Genomic DNA, 16,619 nt, shown 5'->3' on the forward strand with positions numbered 1-16,619 from the left:
TGACCAAGCCGTCGGGAGTTAAGTTTGAAAGACATAAATGACAAGTCTTCTTGTCGGCAACTTTCTCAAGTCTACCTCTTATATCATTCAAGTTGACCTGCATTCAATGGTTTATCTCTAAGTCCATGGCACTTTAACACTTTCAAAGTGATCAACCCGTCAAGAAATGTGCTTGGTTTTATAAAAACTCGAATGAAACAATGGAACGTCGTTTATGAAAACACTTAGCTAATTTATTTTGGTTTGAAAATTTCACATTTCCATCTCACACCCAAGCTATAAAAGTTTAGCTACTTATAACGGAAAGTAAAGATATAAATGTAAATAACGGAAAATAAATGACGGAAAAATAAATAACGAGAAAGTAAATTGCGGAAATTAAACAACAGAATGTAAATGACAATAAACGTAAAGAAACATAAAGTAAAGAACAAAAATAAAAAGACAAGAAATTAAAGATGAAAAGCTAAAAACTAAGAACTTCGTATTTCTACCAAAAGTTTCTCACAAATCTGCCTTTGAGAGCTGATTTTAATCTTTGAATTGGTATTAGATGGTATGTCAAATGAAGAGCCAAGCACCTCCTTTCATACACAAAGAAGGCACGAAACAACAAAAGTTTTATCCAAATGATAATACTCAAAAGTTAACCAAAGAGCATCTAAAGTACAACTAAATCTTAAAAAGTTTAAATCCCAGATTTTTAATCACCATCTAGCCAGCTCCAGCTGTCCTCCTCCATAAAGCATCAAAAAGGCAACGGCTTAATCAATAAGTTCTTCAAAAATCGTGCATGTATCAGATCGCCGCTGCTCCAATGCTGTAGCATCAAGCTGTTAAGCAAAAAGTCTCCATTAGCTACCTCCTTTGAGTACGAACAAGTTAACCACAAGATTTAGCTCCATAATAACAAAGGTATAAGAAAGTAATAAAAATGATTCAAAGTAGGGATAAACGGAAATTAATCTAACTAATAATAAGTAAAACAAGTGCCTTATATGTTGAATTCTCAACATATATCAGTTATCTACTTGAGAAGGACCTTGGTTAACATGTAAATTTGAGCTGCCTAGTGACCGCCTATTGGCTACTCTAGATGGGTTACCTAGATTACTACGATTACTTTGTTTAGAAGGAACCTGATGAGAATTGTGAGAATCCTCATCATCTAATTGGTCTCTATTCTCATCATTGGGAAGAAAAACATCAAGATCATTAGAGGAACTATACACATAATCAAAAAAGTTAAGGCTATTTATATTTCCAAAGTTTGATTCATCAACCCTGTCCATACTCATCTTAAAAGAAAAAACATTTTCATAAAACTTGACATCACGAGATATAATAATTCTTTTAGAATCCAGACTATAAAGTCTGTATCCTTTTTTTGAACTAGCATAGCCCAACAAGACATATTTCTCATACTTTGGAGAAAATTTGTCTGTGATATTAGGCAAGTGAGCAAAACACAAACATCCAAAGCTTCTAAGATGAGTAAGAACTGGTTGAAACCCATAAACCAAATCATAGGGACTCTTACCATTCAAAACAGATGTCAGTATTCTATTTATTAGATATGCGGCAGTAATACACACTCACTCCACATATAGAGCGGAACGCCACCCTGAAACATGAGAGCCCTAGCAACATTAAGCAAATGGCGATGTTTGCGTTCTACAGCCCCATTTTGTTGAGGTGTATAACTACAAGAAGTTTGATGAATGATTCCTCTTGGTTTAAAAAACTCACTTAATTTTTTATTTGTAAACTCAGTTCCATTATTACTTCGAAAAACTTTTACAGATTTTCCAAACAGAGTGTGAAGAAGATTGTAGAAATTTTCAACATATTCACTCACTTCATGTTTTCCTTTTAAAAGATAGATCCAAATTGCACGATTAAAGTCATCAACAATGGTAAGAAAGTATTTGAAGTCTTCCTTACTTTGGACATGATAGGGTCCACAAACGTTCAAGTGAACAAGTTCACCAAAACTTTGGGATTTGTGGGAACTAGAAATAAACTTTTCTCGTGTTTGTTTTGCCTTATGGCAAACCTCACATGGATCACAAGTATCATTCTCAATGTTAAGCCTATCTTTCAAGACTTTTAACACTTGATCAACTGGGTGACCAAGGTGACAATGCCACAGGTGAGTGAACACAGAATAGACCATGTTAAGATTATTAGAAGGAATGGATGACTCACTATTGAATTTTGGTCAAAGAAATACAACCCACATACCTGACTACCAGTCCCCACAATATTCTTTTGATGAGAATCCTGAACATAGCACTTTGATTTATCAAACCCAATAAAGACCTTATTGTCTCTAGCAAGTTTATGAACAAATAAAAGGTTTACATTAAATTCAGGAACAACTAACACATCAAAGAGAGTGACATTGTTAGATAATTTCAGGTTTCCAATTTTATTAATTTTTAGCCTTTGTTCTATTTGGATGACTAAATTTAAGATTAAAATCAGTGACATCAACAATGTTATCTAGATTGGAACAATTTGATGTCATGTGTTGGTTGACACCTGAATCAATAATCCAACCAGATTGAGACGTTCTTACCATACCTGCCATATTAGTAGTTGCTCCCTTAGAAGTGGTTTTTTGTTCAATTAATCCAAGAAGTTTGGTAACATGTTCCTTAGAAAAGGGAAAGGAAGATTTAGAAGAAACAAATTCAAGGACAGAAACACTTCCGGCATTTGGTTTAAAAATTGGATTTTGAGGTTTAAAACCTTGATTTTGAGGTCTGGGTCGATTTTGAAAATCCTTTGGAAACCCTATTAGTTAAAAACACCTCTCAATGGTGTGTTCTGTAGTTCCACAATGTTTACACGCAAGATTACCAAAATTTCTACCTATTCTTTTTCTAGTATCAACACTTTTACTAAGGAAAGCAGAATGTTCGATTTTCGAACGATTTTGAGACAGATTACCCCCCTTTGAGATTCCTCATTTGAAATCAGGGAGAAAGCGGTTATAATTGAAGGAAGAGGGTCCCTAGTTAAAATATTGCTTCTAATGGGTTGGTAAATATCATTCAATCCTATAAGGAATTGCATGAGTTTGATCAGTTGACTGTGCTCCAAAAAATCGTGAGAGGCCATACAAATACATGATGGTAGCTTTACAAGAGCATCAAATTGTTTCAAAAGAGAGTTTAGCTTGTGATAATATTCAGAAACAGAAGAGCCATTTTGGCTTAAGAAAATGATTTTCTGGTATAGATTGAAAGTATCAAACCCATCAACTATGTCATATGTTTATTTTAATTATTCCGAAACTAGGGAGGATTCTTTAGAGAAGACCTGTCCTAAGAAAAGATCCTTAGTCATAGAATTAAGAATCCAAGAAAGAACAACCGAATTACACGGTCCCATTGTCTCTCTAAGACATGGTCGTTCATAGGATGAGGACATGACCCATCAATAAAACCAATTTTCTTTTTCTTCTTAGTTTCTAAAGTTAAAATCATAGCACACGATCAAACTTTATAATTGTCAGTGCCACATAATTTGAAAGATAAAAGAGAGGCTCCACTAGTGTCACTAGAATGCAAGTACAGCGGATCTCGAAAGTCTAATTTTGCGACTTTGGATTCCATTGGACTTCCAGGTTCAACTGGTGGAGATGACATGAACACAACAGAAAACACACAAAGGGAACTAAATAGATATAAGCAGGATTCCTAAAACACTGAAACTGTGCTAGGTCAAGCTAACTATTAAGTTACCAACAGATAACCAAAGATAGAAAAAACCAAATAATAGAAACAACAACACTTAAGCAACAAACAGAAGGAAGAGAAAGCAGAAAATGCACCACACCTTTTAACTTTTGTTAAAAGGAAAGAAGATAACTATCAAAAAGAAACAGTAACCTTACCACCACACCCTTTTAACTTGAATTAAAAGAAAAAAGGGAAAAAAAACCCTATAGAAACCGATATCGCAAGCGTCTGCACACAACAGAAGAACCGGATCTGGACAGGACGAGATCCGTGATATTAACAACTAGCTCAAGAATCTAAAGGTCACAAAAAAAATTACAAGACAGTCAGCCAATATGATCCATGATACAACCTGAACAAAAAAGGAACCAAGAACAAGAACTATGGACCAGATCTGAGATTGAGATGGACCTGTATAACAGAATTTGCAAATACCTGAACAAAACAGAAGAATCAAAGATCTGGACAGGACCAGATCTGCGTTAACAACAACAAGCTCAAGAATCGCAGGTTACAACAAACTTTTATAAGAACAGGAAAGATGAACCAGATCTAGATAGGACCAGATCTGAGATATACATAAATCAAAATTATAAAAGAACAAGTCGAGGCTCACGTAATGGGGACCAGAGTCAGATCTTAACAATCTTGACACGACACTCAACCCAACGATCATTCACCTTTTAAACAAGCAAACAAACAGATAAAAAAAAAGAACAGACAGATGACAGTGTCAAAAAGTACACAACAACAAAGGTAACGCAATGGGGTCCTAAGTAAGATCTTATAGATCTTAATACGGAACGCAACCCAAAGCGATGAACAATCTCTCAAAACAGAAAATAGGGTGAAAAAGAAAGAAAGGTCGACTATCATAGAGGGAACCGGAGATTCGAGACTTTGCAATCTTGTGAGCCAAGGAACCTTACTGATCCTATATTCGATATAAGAAGAACAACAACAATCTTGTGAGAGAAAAAAAAAACTAAACCAATAAGCTCTGATACCATGTTAAAACAAATTGTGTTTGAAGAAAATGATTTTATTTTATCAAACAACAAAAATACAATATACAAGATACAAAATCTACTTCAAGAATAAGATCTAAAACTAAACTAAGAACAATATTTAAATGTATCTTAATCTAGATTTAGAAAAATGAAAAGAAAAAGATGAAGAGATCAAAATATCTAGAGATTATATTAGAGCCAAAAGTTAGTTGTAGGGTGAAAGAATGAATAAATCCATCACAAAAGTCATTTATATATGTTCCAACAAAAGGCAAGAATGACCCTTGTAGATATTGAGAAGTTGCTCCGCTAACCCTGAACTTTTCCAATATGTGAGGCGCAGTCCTCCAATTATTCTAAACAACCACAACTTTAAGAAATCTACACTTTATACCCTGACTAGTTAATAACCTGACAGAACAAGTACAATAGTTAAAAGACTTAGTTATGATCACTACAACAAAATCGGGTTTATACGACACTCTCAAATTCTAAATGTCCTAATAGACCTCTTTATAGGACTTAGTTTATAGGATTAAAAAAATAAAGTGTCCTATCTAAAGGTGTTGTAATAAGTTTATATGACGCTTTTGAGCATCTTAACAAGTTTTTTAGGACATTTTTAATACAAAGTGTCGCATTAGCAACTTTATATGACACTTTTGAGAAAGTGTCTTATAAACTCATTTTTATAGGACAATTTTTCAAATATTGTCCTATAAAGTTGATAATGGGACACTTTATATTAAAAGTGTCATAAAAAACTTATTACAACGTCAAAAAACAACATATAAACTTATTACAACACCTTTAGATATGACACTTTATTTTTTTGGTCCTATAAACTAAATCCTATAAAGAGGTCTATTAGGACACCTAGAATTTGAGAGTGTCCTATAAACCCGATTTTGTTGTAGTGGATAGTCAAGATTGGAATTATATGACATATTTTAACACTCACACACATCATTTGTACCGTGTAAGTTACTCATTTCACACACAAATAATAATATAGCAATCTCCACAGCTATTCATTTTTGACACAAGGCATGCATCAATCCTCAATATAAAGTCTTCACCTCTAAACCACATTCTCCTTGGTGAACCTAATTGCATTTAGTACATGGTCTGCCAAATTGTCTCCGACTCGTACGACTATCAAATCTCCCAAGATGTGGCTTCCTCGAATCAATTAATTCCCCTTCCCATTTTCTTTTGTCGCTACCCCTATCTGTCAACTTATGGTTCTTCTCCTTTTCTGTTATCTTGGCCCATTAAGGCTTTTAAGCCCCAAATTTATCGTTCTGCCCATCGAGTCTCTATTGACACATATGACTCAGCAGATCGTGATTTCTCTAGAAATTTAGAAGTGTACCCCTATATTGTCATACTACCCTATTCGAACTTAAAAAAATCTTCTTGTTGTTGTCTTACTAATGCTTTCAAACAAGCTTTTTCCTTAAACTTGATCTTGAAATCCTCCCAAGACATCCCCTTTGCAACACTCGAGTCATTGAAAGCCATCACGATATCCCACCAAAGGAGTGCATCAGACTTCAACATAGCCACCGCATAAAAATAATACACGGAATCCACAAAAATGGGTCCATATAAGAAATGACCATTGTGAAAGTTGATTTAGGTTCTTAATTCGGTGACGTGGAAATGATGTGACAAACAAAAGTACACAACTCAAAGAATACGAGGGTCTTATAAGAACTCTATCCAATAATGATTCTTTTAAAAATCAACACTTTTTACTTATAAAAACATTGGATTGAAAATGCTCTTCAATACATATTGGATTAGAATCATGTAACTTTTAAAAGTGTTATTGAAGTTGATAATTTTTCGTATATGTTTGTGATATAAATAAGTTATCAAAATAATTGGGATTATTCTTAAAACCAACGTTTTTAAGGTTAAAGAGTCGGTGGAAAAGGGGTCGCCCATTACGAAAATTCCCCACTGCTATCTCCCGTAAGAGTCTAGGCCGTGTCTCAGTTCCAGTTTGACTGATCATCCTCTCGGATAAAACCCAAAATTCATATTTGAGTTTTTGAAATGGATTGATAATCTATGAGAACCCGAAAAACTAAAATCGGTTGATAACCCGAACCGGCCCGGATAACCAGCAGCCCTCATAAAAAAAGAAGATGGTGGTGAGGCTGCTGCTATATTTAATAATTCAACTGACGTCAGCTTTGACTTTATTCTTTTTCAAAAATAGTAATTCTTCTGGCAGTAAATAAGTGTTGAATGTAAAAAAGTAAAAGAGAATTACAGTTTCAGTCCTTATGGTTTATTGTTTTTTTAATTAACCCCCCTTATTTTGAAAAAAAAGGATACATACTCTAGTGGTTGCATATTTGGCAATGAATCAAATGGGCATTTTTTCTCTTTTTGATATTTTCATATATTTATAAATCAGTTTTTATTTATGATTTTATAAGATGTGAAAATGTAAAATATTATTTTATTAGTGAAACATTTACAGATATTCTATATAACATAATATATAGTAATTAATTAATTTTTTATTTTTAAAAGACCTCTTGTTTAACTTATTAATAAAGTAGGAACAAATCATAATAAATGACCTGAATATTAAAATATTTATATATTATTCGGTCCTAAAATAAATATTCTTTTAATTATAAATTATTAAATTATATTAAAAAAAAGACTATGTAATATTTCCTTAAATAGAGGAGACGCGTGTGTAAAGCACAGACTACAATGATGAAGTACTGACCCTAGTCCCTAGATGCATGCACCCACGTGTCCACATCACCCAACCCTCAAAAAAAACTTTGAAGGACTGTTCAGCCAATATTTTAAAGATGAGGGTCCTTAATGAAACTTTCCAATCTATAAGTACTACACATCTCTTTTGCAGGATTCAACAGCAAAACTCAACCTAACAATGGCTTCTAAAATTACTTTAATGCCCCTTCAGTTTGTCTGTTTGATCATTGTGGTGGTGATGATGCATGGATCAGAGGCACAGCAGCAGCCATTGGTGAAGGGACTTTCTTGGAAATACTATGAAAGTAGCTGTCCGAAATTGGAATCCGTTGTTAGGAAGCAGTTGGAGAAGGTGTTCAAGAAGGATGTCGGCCTTGCTGCTGCTCTACTCAGGGTTCACTTCCATGATTGCTTCGTTCAGGTATAATTATATATATCTCCTAATCCAACGCCAAATAACTTAACTCGAAACAACCCGATGTCTAATCGAGTTGTAAAATTTTCAAACCGTAGGTATTGATCGTTGATATTATATTACTATTATTTGAACCCAACCCAACCCGATGAACCCGATATCCTTTCATTTCTGTAAAGTGTGTCACGTGCTTTTATATTGTTTAAAACTATAAGTTGAGTTATTTTATGAAGTATGAATGATTAAAGGTTTGGCTTTAATAAAGACCAAGGTTTGAATTCAGCGTGCGTAGAATATACCTGTTCTTTAGCTTTTATATAGCTTTTTGTTTTAAAAATAAACCAATAATTAAGCTATCTTTATTTTGTTAAATATATTTATATACAATTTTTATATATTTAAAAATGCGGTGACCTCCGAGCTATCTGTAAAGCAGGTGGTCGTCCTGAGATTTGTCGGCTCGCATAGCAGGTTAATAAATAAAAAAAAATTAAAATAATATTTAAAGTTTAAAAGGAAACAAGAAAAGCCGACAAGATTCCATGTTTTCATAATGAATATATATGTTTAATGAGAGAGTTTGTTTTTTTACTTGTTGCATCTTCCATACATAAATATTATATATTTCAAAAAGTAATTGGAATATTTAAACATATTAATTTGATAAACAACTTAACCTAATTGTTTGTAAATAGGGTTGTGACGGTTCAGTGTTATTGGATGGATCAGCAAGCGGGCCGGTTGATAGTGAGAAAACCGCACCACCAAATTTAAGCTTGAGGGGTTTCGATATCATTGAGGATCTTCGTCGTAGGGTTCATAAACAATGTGGTGCAGGTAGCGTCTCATGTTCTGATATCACCGCCATAGCTGCTCGCGATGCCATCGTCTTGGTAAATCCTTCCACATAAGTTTTTTCGCACTTGTTTTGAAATTTTAGTTTTATTAATTTTCATAAAATGGCAATCAAATAACACTTGATTACATGACCTCATTAAAATCAATGACATATCTGCGTATATCCCATCCTGACCACACCACCAGGTGGGACGCTTCAGATTATTTGGGCTAAGCCCAGGCCTTCTAAACCCATTTTCAATAAAGAAAAGCTTGGTTCAGGCTTGACTTTAACTAGACCCCGTAAAAAAAAGTTGGCTTGATCAGACTTTCAGGTTGGGTCTGGGTCTGGGCTCGGGCTTACTAGGCCCAGATTGGGGATTCGGGGTTGGTCTTTTGTACATCTCTAGGATATACCGGGTACATTAAGTTTAATTTGGTTTGGTTTATATAGAAATTAATTAACATATTTGTTATATCTTTTGATGTATATCAGACCGGTGGTCCGGAATATAGCGTTCCGCTAGGCCGAAGAGACGGAGTCTCATTCGCCACAAGAGACGCAACACTTGCCAATCTTCCGTCACCATTTGTACCGACTGAGACGCTATTAACTACCCTTGCCCCCAGAAACTTTGATGCCACGGATGCTGTGGCGCTATCAGGAGCGCACACGATCGGGGTCGCTCATTGCCCATCTTTCACACGGCGACTTTACCCTACGCAAGACGCAACCATGGACCAAACCTTCGCTGGCAATCTCAAAGGTGTCTGCCCGGATGCCAATACCAACGCCACCACCTTCATGGACATCCGATCTCCAAACGTGTTTGATAACAAGTACTACGTCGATCTTATGAACAAACAAGGACTCTTGACGTCAGATCAAGATCTATATACCGATACAAGGACTCGAGCCATCGTTACGAGCTTTGCGGTAAATCAAACGTTGTTCTTTGAGAAATTTGTGAATGTTATGGTGAAGATGGGGCAGATGGAGGTGTTGACAGGCGCACAAGGCGAGATTCGCAACAATTGCTCGGTGCGAAACTCGAACGACGTGCTTATATCGAGCGTTGTGGAGGGCGACAACATCGAGAGCTTTTAGGGTTTCGAAAAATGGTTTGTGATTTTGGTGCAATTAGGATGTTAATTATGGTGTGGATGTTTTATGATGTATGAACATTTTGCTTAATTTGTGTAATCAGGTATCCAAATCATGGTCTTGTTCAAAGTGCTATTATAACCTAATCAAGATTCAGCCTCCTGAGCTCACACTGTGTTGTGTGTTTCTCCATTTTACTGTAATTTTCATTGTTAATAACTGTGATATTCGTAATTCGCTCTTGGTGGTCTCCTTCGTCCGTTTATTTTTTCACGTAAAATTCCGTGTTGTATTGATTTTTACGTCTGGTTTGTATAATACAATGTGGGTATTTGAATAAACAACTTGAATGAGGTCGGTGTTACCACAATTCTAATTAATTCTTGAGAAGATTTTACGATTAATTAGGGTTCTTTATTAGTAATTTTTTAGTTGACCTAAGATTTTTATCGAGCGAGTGCATGTACATCAAATTTATCGGATTTGAAATTGAATTTCATTCCAACCTGTGTTTTGGGATGAAAGATTTCTTAGATTTGAAATCTTTGGATTTTATTGAAAATCCATAAACATGGAATTTTGAAATTCCACGAGGTGGTTGGTCTTTCATGGGATTTCGCTAGATTTATATGTAATAATGTTTTAAATATTTTAACAACATTTGTTTTGATTTATTGGTCATTATTCATGTTTTATATCGAATTTGAAACCAAAAATAGAGACAAGTGTCTAAAGTTGTCACTACAAATTTTATTAACTCACGCTTTTTGTTACGTTGAAACATTGAAGAATTTTTCGTTGATTTATATGTTAAAACTCAATAAGTTGTTATCCTGTATTGATACAAACTAAACCGGTTGGATTAAAACGTATTCTGAACCATAACCTGAACAAAAGAATTTACACATTTTGCACTAAAAACCAACCTTTTCTAAGTTATTTGTACTTCCGGTTCGTGTTTATTCGTATCTAATTTTCATCCAACAAACGTCTCGCTGCATTCGTCCACCCACCCCCTTATCTCGTTCATCCTTCTATCGTTGATTCATCCAAATATCATCCACAAATTCACCAAATCCTTTATCTGTCCAACCCAATCTTGACCCTACGACGTAAACCCGCCTAAAAATCCAAATTTATAATAGATATAAGCGTCAAACAAACCAAAATAAAAGATTTCATTTTTGAGTTCTCCCGATATAAATACATCAATTCATTTTTAGTAAAGCTTAAATTGGAAAATAACCTTTTCCGTCATTAGTAATGATTACAAAATACGACTACAATAAATCTTTATATATCGCTCTGGGATTAGTCGGTTCGCACAACGAATTGGATATCCAGATTAACAAAAAAAAATCTTTATGTAAAACAATTTGGTTTATATAGTCACCTATTTGGTCACAATAGCGTATTTTGACACGCCAATTAAAAATTTAAGATCAAGTTAATGTAATCATCCATTGTTACGAATTGTATCAATTTCTATTGAACGATAAATTTATTTGATTTAACGTGTTTATACATTCACTCTCGTTGTTTACTCGGCAAAAGGTCTTTGTCACCGGAAAACCAAGGATGATGAGTAGATACATGAAAGTTGCATTGAAATCAATCGAAAACTTATCTCAACCCTGAATTGGAACACGGACATGACAATCGATCATCAGATCAACAACGATCACGAATCACCACTGGACCATGGGAATCATCATTGTTCATGTAAAAGAAAATGGATATTTCGGAGGTGAAGTTATACTAGAATCATTGTAATTTAACTGTCTCATGAAAAAACATGATTACAATTCTCCCAAAAAATATATTCATATGTTTTCGTAAAGCAAATTATTATACAAGAATCATGAAATTAGAATCGAATCATACTGCAAGAGAAATGTCTCCGATCTCAAGTTGTGCAGCAATTTCTTCCAATTGCTTCTTCACGCTCATATCAATCATTTTGGATCCAGTTTGTCCGTACTTAATTGTGAATCCGGCAACCAATGACTCATCAATCACCGTCTTAATCCTCACGTTCTTTGCTCCCGTGAATTTCTGCACTTGCTTTGCGATCTGTGCCAATTGTGTCTCCTCCAGCTTCACCACCGATGATACCACCGCTAATTCAGTCTCGGTTAACTTGTTGTAAACCAGCTCGAACTCCTTCACGATCTCCTTTATCATATCGATCCTCTTCCTCTCGATTAAGATGTTGAGGAAGTTGCAGACGTGTGTTTGGAGTTTACCTGACGCAGTAATATCGTCGAGCAATGCTCGTTTCTCTTCCAGGCCTACGATAGGGCTGGTGAAGTAGTCGAAGTTGGCTCTCTCTGAGAAGAATTGATCCACCAACTCCATGTCCTTGACAGTTGCCTCTAGTGTACCGTTTGCGGAGGCTACATCTGCCAATGCTGCTGCATAACTCGATGCCGCAGAATCAGCCATCTTAGCGCCGGAGGCACCGCCGCCTCGCCTAGATTTGCCGGTGAGTTTGATTGATAACTTCGGGAGTCTTAAACCGCCGGAAAACGAAATTTTTACTGGCTTGACAAAACTTCCACGAAATGAGACTGGAGTGCGGGAATGGAATGTGACCGGAGCTTGTTGAAGAGCGGTGGCGGCAGCTGCTGCCATTTTTACTGGCGGTTAGAGAGGAGAGAGAATTTGAGGGAAGGTTTTCAGATGAAGACTGAAATCATTTAGGAGCAGGGGTTTTGGATGGAATCGGACGGTTCAGATCCGAAATAGTTAGTGATCGACGGTGGATAATGGGATTAAAGAATTTGTGAACAAGGCGAACGATTGTATCTTATCTGCAGGGGATAATGAATTGACACGTGGCAGCCTTGCATTTGTGCAAAGAAATTTTTTCGTTACAATGATATTATTTCTTGCTACTTTAAATTTAACATTTATTTTAAGTTCTGAAATATAAATTAGTAAACCACTTTTAACTAATCATTAAATGGCTTTTAATATAACTACCCGTTTTAATAAATATCAAAAACTAATTGTAACAACTAGTAACACAAAAAGCATATAAACCATAATTTGTCTATATGATAATGTCACATTATTTCAATTAAAAACTAATTTTAACAAAATATATATATATATATATATATATATATATATATATATATATATATAGTTGGATTCACGTAAGACCAATTTGTTTTCGTGAGACCGGTGAAACCATTTTTTTACAATGATAACCGGATATTTGGTTATTGAAGTTTAGGGTTACATTTAAAAGATAGTGATAAGCTAAAGGGTTAAATGTGCCTAAATTGTTTTAATACTCCAACCGTCTTATGTGATATGATTATTCCTCATTGAGATAATTTATATTATCTCATGTTAAGTTGATAAAAAGTTGGTGGGTATTTTCTGGAGCCTGATTAAATAGAATCAGAGAGAAAGAAAGAAAGATTTAAGTTTGTGTTTATCAATTTAAATACGTGTTGTTGTTTATTTTCATCTCAGTGTGATTTTATAAGGTGAGTTTAATTTTTTCATCTTTCCTTATTTGAAAACTGGAGGTAGAATAGTATGTTTTTTATGTGAGTTGTTGATATAAAACTGTTTTGAATGTTATAATTAGCATAAAAGTGAGTTTTTGGTTATGTTATATCATATGTTGAAATAAGGGTGACATATCAAAGAGAAGTGTATTTTGGTTATAAAAGTGATATATCAAGGAGAGGTATATACCGGGATAAGGATGACATAACCATTGAGTTATAAAATCTAGGTTTTTGATCAAAGTATTCAATGTTATCGCATCCTTATGATGCGAAGACTCATAGTGTAAGTTATCGCATCTTATTGATGCGATAAAAAGTAGTTATCGCACCTATGTGATACGAGGAATGAGTTTATCATGCGACAAGATTGACTTATCGCACTTATGTGATGCGCCAAGTTGGGTTTATCGTATCAGTGTGATGCGATGAGTTGTGCACTAGTGTGTTGCGAGCAGATGGATTTGTCTCACTCATGTGATGCGAGAAAAATTATATAATCTTCTATATGATGCTACAAGTTTTACTCATAATGTGTTTATTAAGTTATTAGGTACTTGGATGAAATAAATAAGGTTTATTATTTCAAAAATGATGTATATTTGTTATTATTACGAATATGATTTCATAAATATGATTTGGTGATTTTTCACTATGTAATTGCATCAAAGTTTCATTAGACCTCAAGGTCTAACCCTCATTTTGTATTGCAAAAATGTGCACTACAGGTTGGACACAACCAGATGACAAGGGGGAAGGGATTGTAGAGTATTATATATGCTTGCATGGGTTATTAGGCTAACATATTATTCTTTTGTATATGAATACGTGTTAGATATTCATGTGTGGTATAGAGATTTTATGGAAAAAGTTATTAGTTATTTTGTAATACAGCTTTTGAAAAATATTGGGACCGAATGTGTAAATTATATCTCTTGATATATAAAAATATATGTTTATATGCAAATGTGATATTAGGAACACTTGAAATTTCACAGCAAAACGCTGTGAAAGTAAAAAAAGAATCGAACATTCACAGCGTTTTGCTGTGAAGTTTCAAATGTACAAAAGTGGTCTCACGAGTCTCATAAAAACAGACTGGTCTCACGTGATTCCAAATATATATATATATATATATGAGCGATCAAATGCAAACCACTCAATTTGTACAAACCGTGCAAACCACCATCGTCCGTCGATTTCATTGTTTAATCTTATGAAATTTTTTCATGAAATTGTTTAATCTTGTAAAATTGTTTCATATAGTATTTTTTTGATGAATTTGTTTCATTTATGGTTATGAAATTGTTTCATATAATACTTAATAAAATTTTAATTAAACTATTTCATGTATTTTTTTAAAATTAAAATAATAAGATGATAATACTCATGATTAACACCTTCAACAATAAAAATGATTAATCGACCTCTCATAATTACAAAAAAATGAACAAAATGAAAAATTATGATTGGTTGAATGAAGTTTGCACGGTTTGTACAAATTGGGTGGTTTGTATTTGATCGCTCATCTCTCTCTCTCTCTCTCTCTCTCTCTCTCTCTATATATATATATATATATAGGTTCGAGTTCACGTGAGACCAAGGGTTTTTCGTGAGACCCGTAAGACCAATTTATGTTCATTGATCCACTTTATAAGCTAATGATCTAATGGTCTAAAGTTGTACGGAGGCAATTTTGTGATTATTGAGAAGTCTCGTGGCGTTTATGAATGTTCAGATTGTCCGATTGTAGATTTAATCCAAAGGTTGAGAATTGGTCTTACGGGTCTCACAAAAAACTCTTGGTCTCACATGATTCCAAGTATATATATATTCTAATGTCACAATATTTTAATTAAATATACTTGGATTATTTGGGTTAAAATAATATATTATTTATATTTTAAGAAACACAATGCCTATAACACTTATTTTATAAGTTATAAAATAAATTCTAGAGTAAATTACAAATGAAATTTAATGGGATCCAAAGAGACTATGTCTTCATTCATAAGCTCCTAAGTATCTAGGTTGATCGAAAGTTCGATTCTATCTGAACTACTCATTTTCAAATAATAGGCACACTTGGAGAGTGCAGGACAATGAAGAGTTGTATGCTGCGTCGGGAAGGATGAGTTGCTCCGAAAAAGGATTCTATTGATTTTCTTCCAATTGGTTGGACCGTAGGTACGATGTTTTACTTCACGAACGAGGTATCTGGTTCAAGTCCAGATGGCCCTAGCTACGCCAGGGAAAAGAAATATACGTAATATGTATAGAAAAAGCGTGGTTCAGGTAGCATCTACTAATATCAGCCAAAGTATTGTTAAAATACTTTTAATCTTCTAATTGTTTCAGAACAACTAGAAAAATTCTTTAACCAGAAAATCCATTTCTAAAGAATTACTATATGATATGATTCTTTTTATTGAACAGAAAAGAAAAAAAAGAAATGAATTTATCATTTTTTGTTCCATCACTGAATAGAATGGAAAGGCAAATAAAGGTTTATTATTCTCTATATATAAATATCCAAATTTTGAATGCCTAATACCCCATAGATTGTTTGAACTATATAGGAACAATAATCAATTTCAACTCGAATGGTTTTTAGTGGAACCCTATCCCGACTCTAAACAATTTTTTTTTAACATGAAAAAATAAAAAGCCATTACGATCGACGGAAAGACTAGGCATATTAAAGGCACCAAAAACAGAGGGTTCTGTGACCCTTGGATGCCGAAGGCGTCCTTGGGATAATCTCAAGGCATTTTCTCTACCCTTTCTTACTCTGAAAAAACAGGATCATCTTACGTCTTTGAACCGGTAACCATCGTTCGACTGACCTAGCCTCCTCCGTCCCTTGGGACCAACAAGGCCCAAATTGGACATCCAATTGCTTCTATTTGAATTATCCTAAAAATGCCATATATAGATATGTGATAACCAGATCCTGGTTATTACCCAAGGTAAATTTATACGTGATTATCTGATTTTATAATTACGTAATAACATGATAATTGATACATGCCGGTTTGAAAAATTGTGAATTAATTGGTTATGTATATATATTTATGAAAATATATATATATATATATAGATATATATGTGTTTATTGGATGATGGCTATATATATATATGTGAGTGTGTGCATATGTGTGCATGTGCATGCATGAGGTGGAAGGGTTACTTCCCCTTCATTTTGCCTTTTTATTTTGAGAGAAAGTTAGA

General features: G+C 34.2%; 2 protein-coding genes across 3 annotated transcripts; one reads left to right on the forward strand and one right to left on the reverse strand.

Moving 5' to 3' along the window:
- Positions 1 to 7,673: 7,673 nt before the first annotated feature.
- On the forward strand, positions 7,674 to 10,056 carry LOC112514609 (peroxidase 12-like). Of its 2 annotated transcripts, XM_025121177.1 has the most exons (4): positions 7,674 to 7,928; positions 8,618 to 8,815; positions 9,256 to 9,881; positions 9,968 to 10,056. In XM_025121177.1, the coding sequence occupies exons 1-3, from the start codon at positions 7,686 to 7,688 to the stop codon at positions 9,865 to 9,867; spliced, it is 1,053 nt and encodes a 350-aa protein (XP_024976945.1). In that variant the 5' UTR covers positions 7,674 to 7,685; the 3' UTR covers positions 9,868 to 9,881; positions 9,968 to 10,056. The 2 variants fall into 2 exon arrangements, with proteins under 2 accessions (XP_024976945.1, XP_024976944.1); XM_025121176.1 differs by having other exon boundaries at positions 9,256 to 10,056.
- A 1,547-nt stretch (positions 10,057 to 11,603) lies between these two features.
- Positions 11,604 to 12,535, reverse strand: LOC112514943 (ATP synthase delta chain, chloroplastic-like). Its single transcript, XM_025121591.1, has one exon. It carries the CDS (start codon positions 12,496 to 12,498, stop codon positions 11,743 to 11,745), a length of 756 nt encoding a protein of 251 aa, XP_024977359.1. The 5' UTR covers positions 12,499 to 12,535; the 3' UTR covers positions 11,604 to 11,742.
- Between the last annotated feature and the right edge of the window lie 4,084 nt (positions 12,536 to 16,619).

Source organism: Cynara cardunculus (genome assembly GCF_001531365.2).
Source record: "Cynara cardunculus var. scolymus isolate 2C chromosome LG 6, CcrdV1, whole genome shotgun sequence".
Classification (NCBI taxonomy): Eukaryota; Viridiplantae; Streptophyta; class Magnoliopsida; order Asterales; family Asteraceae; genus Cynara; species Cynara cardunculus.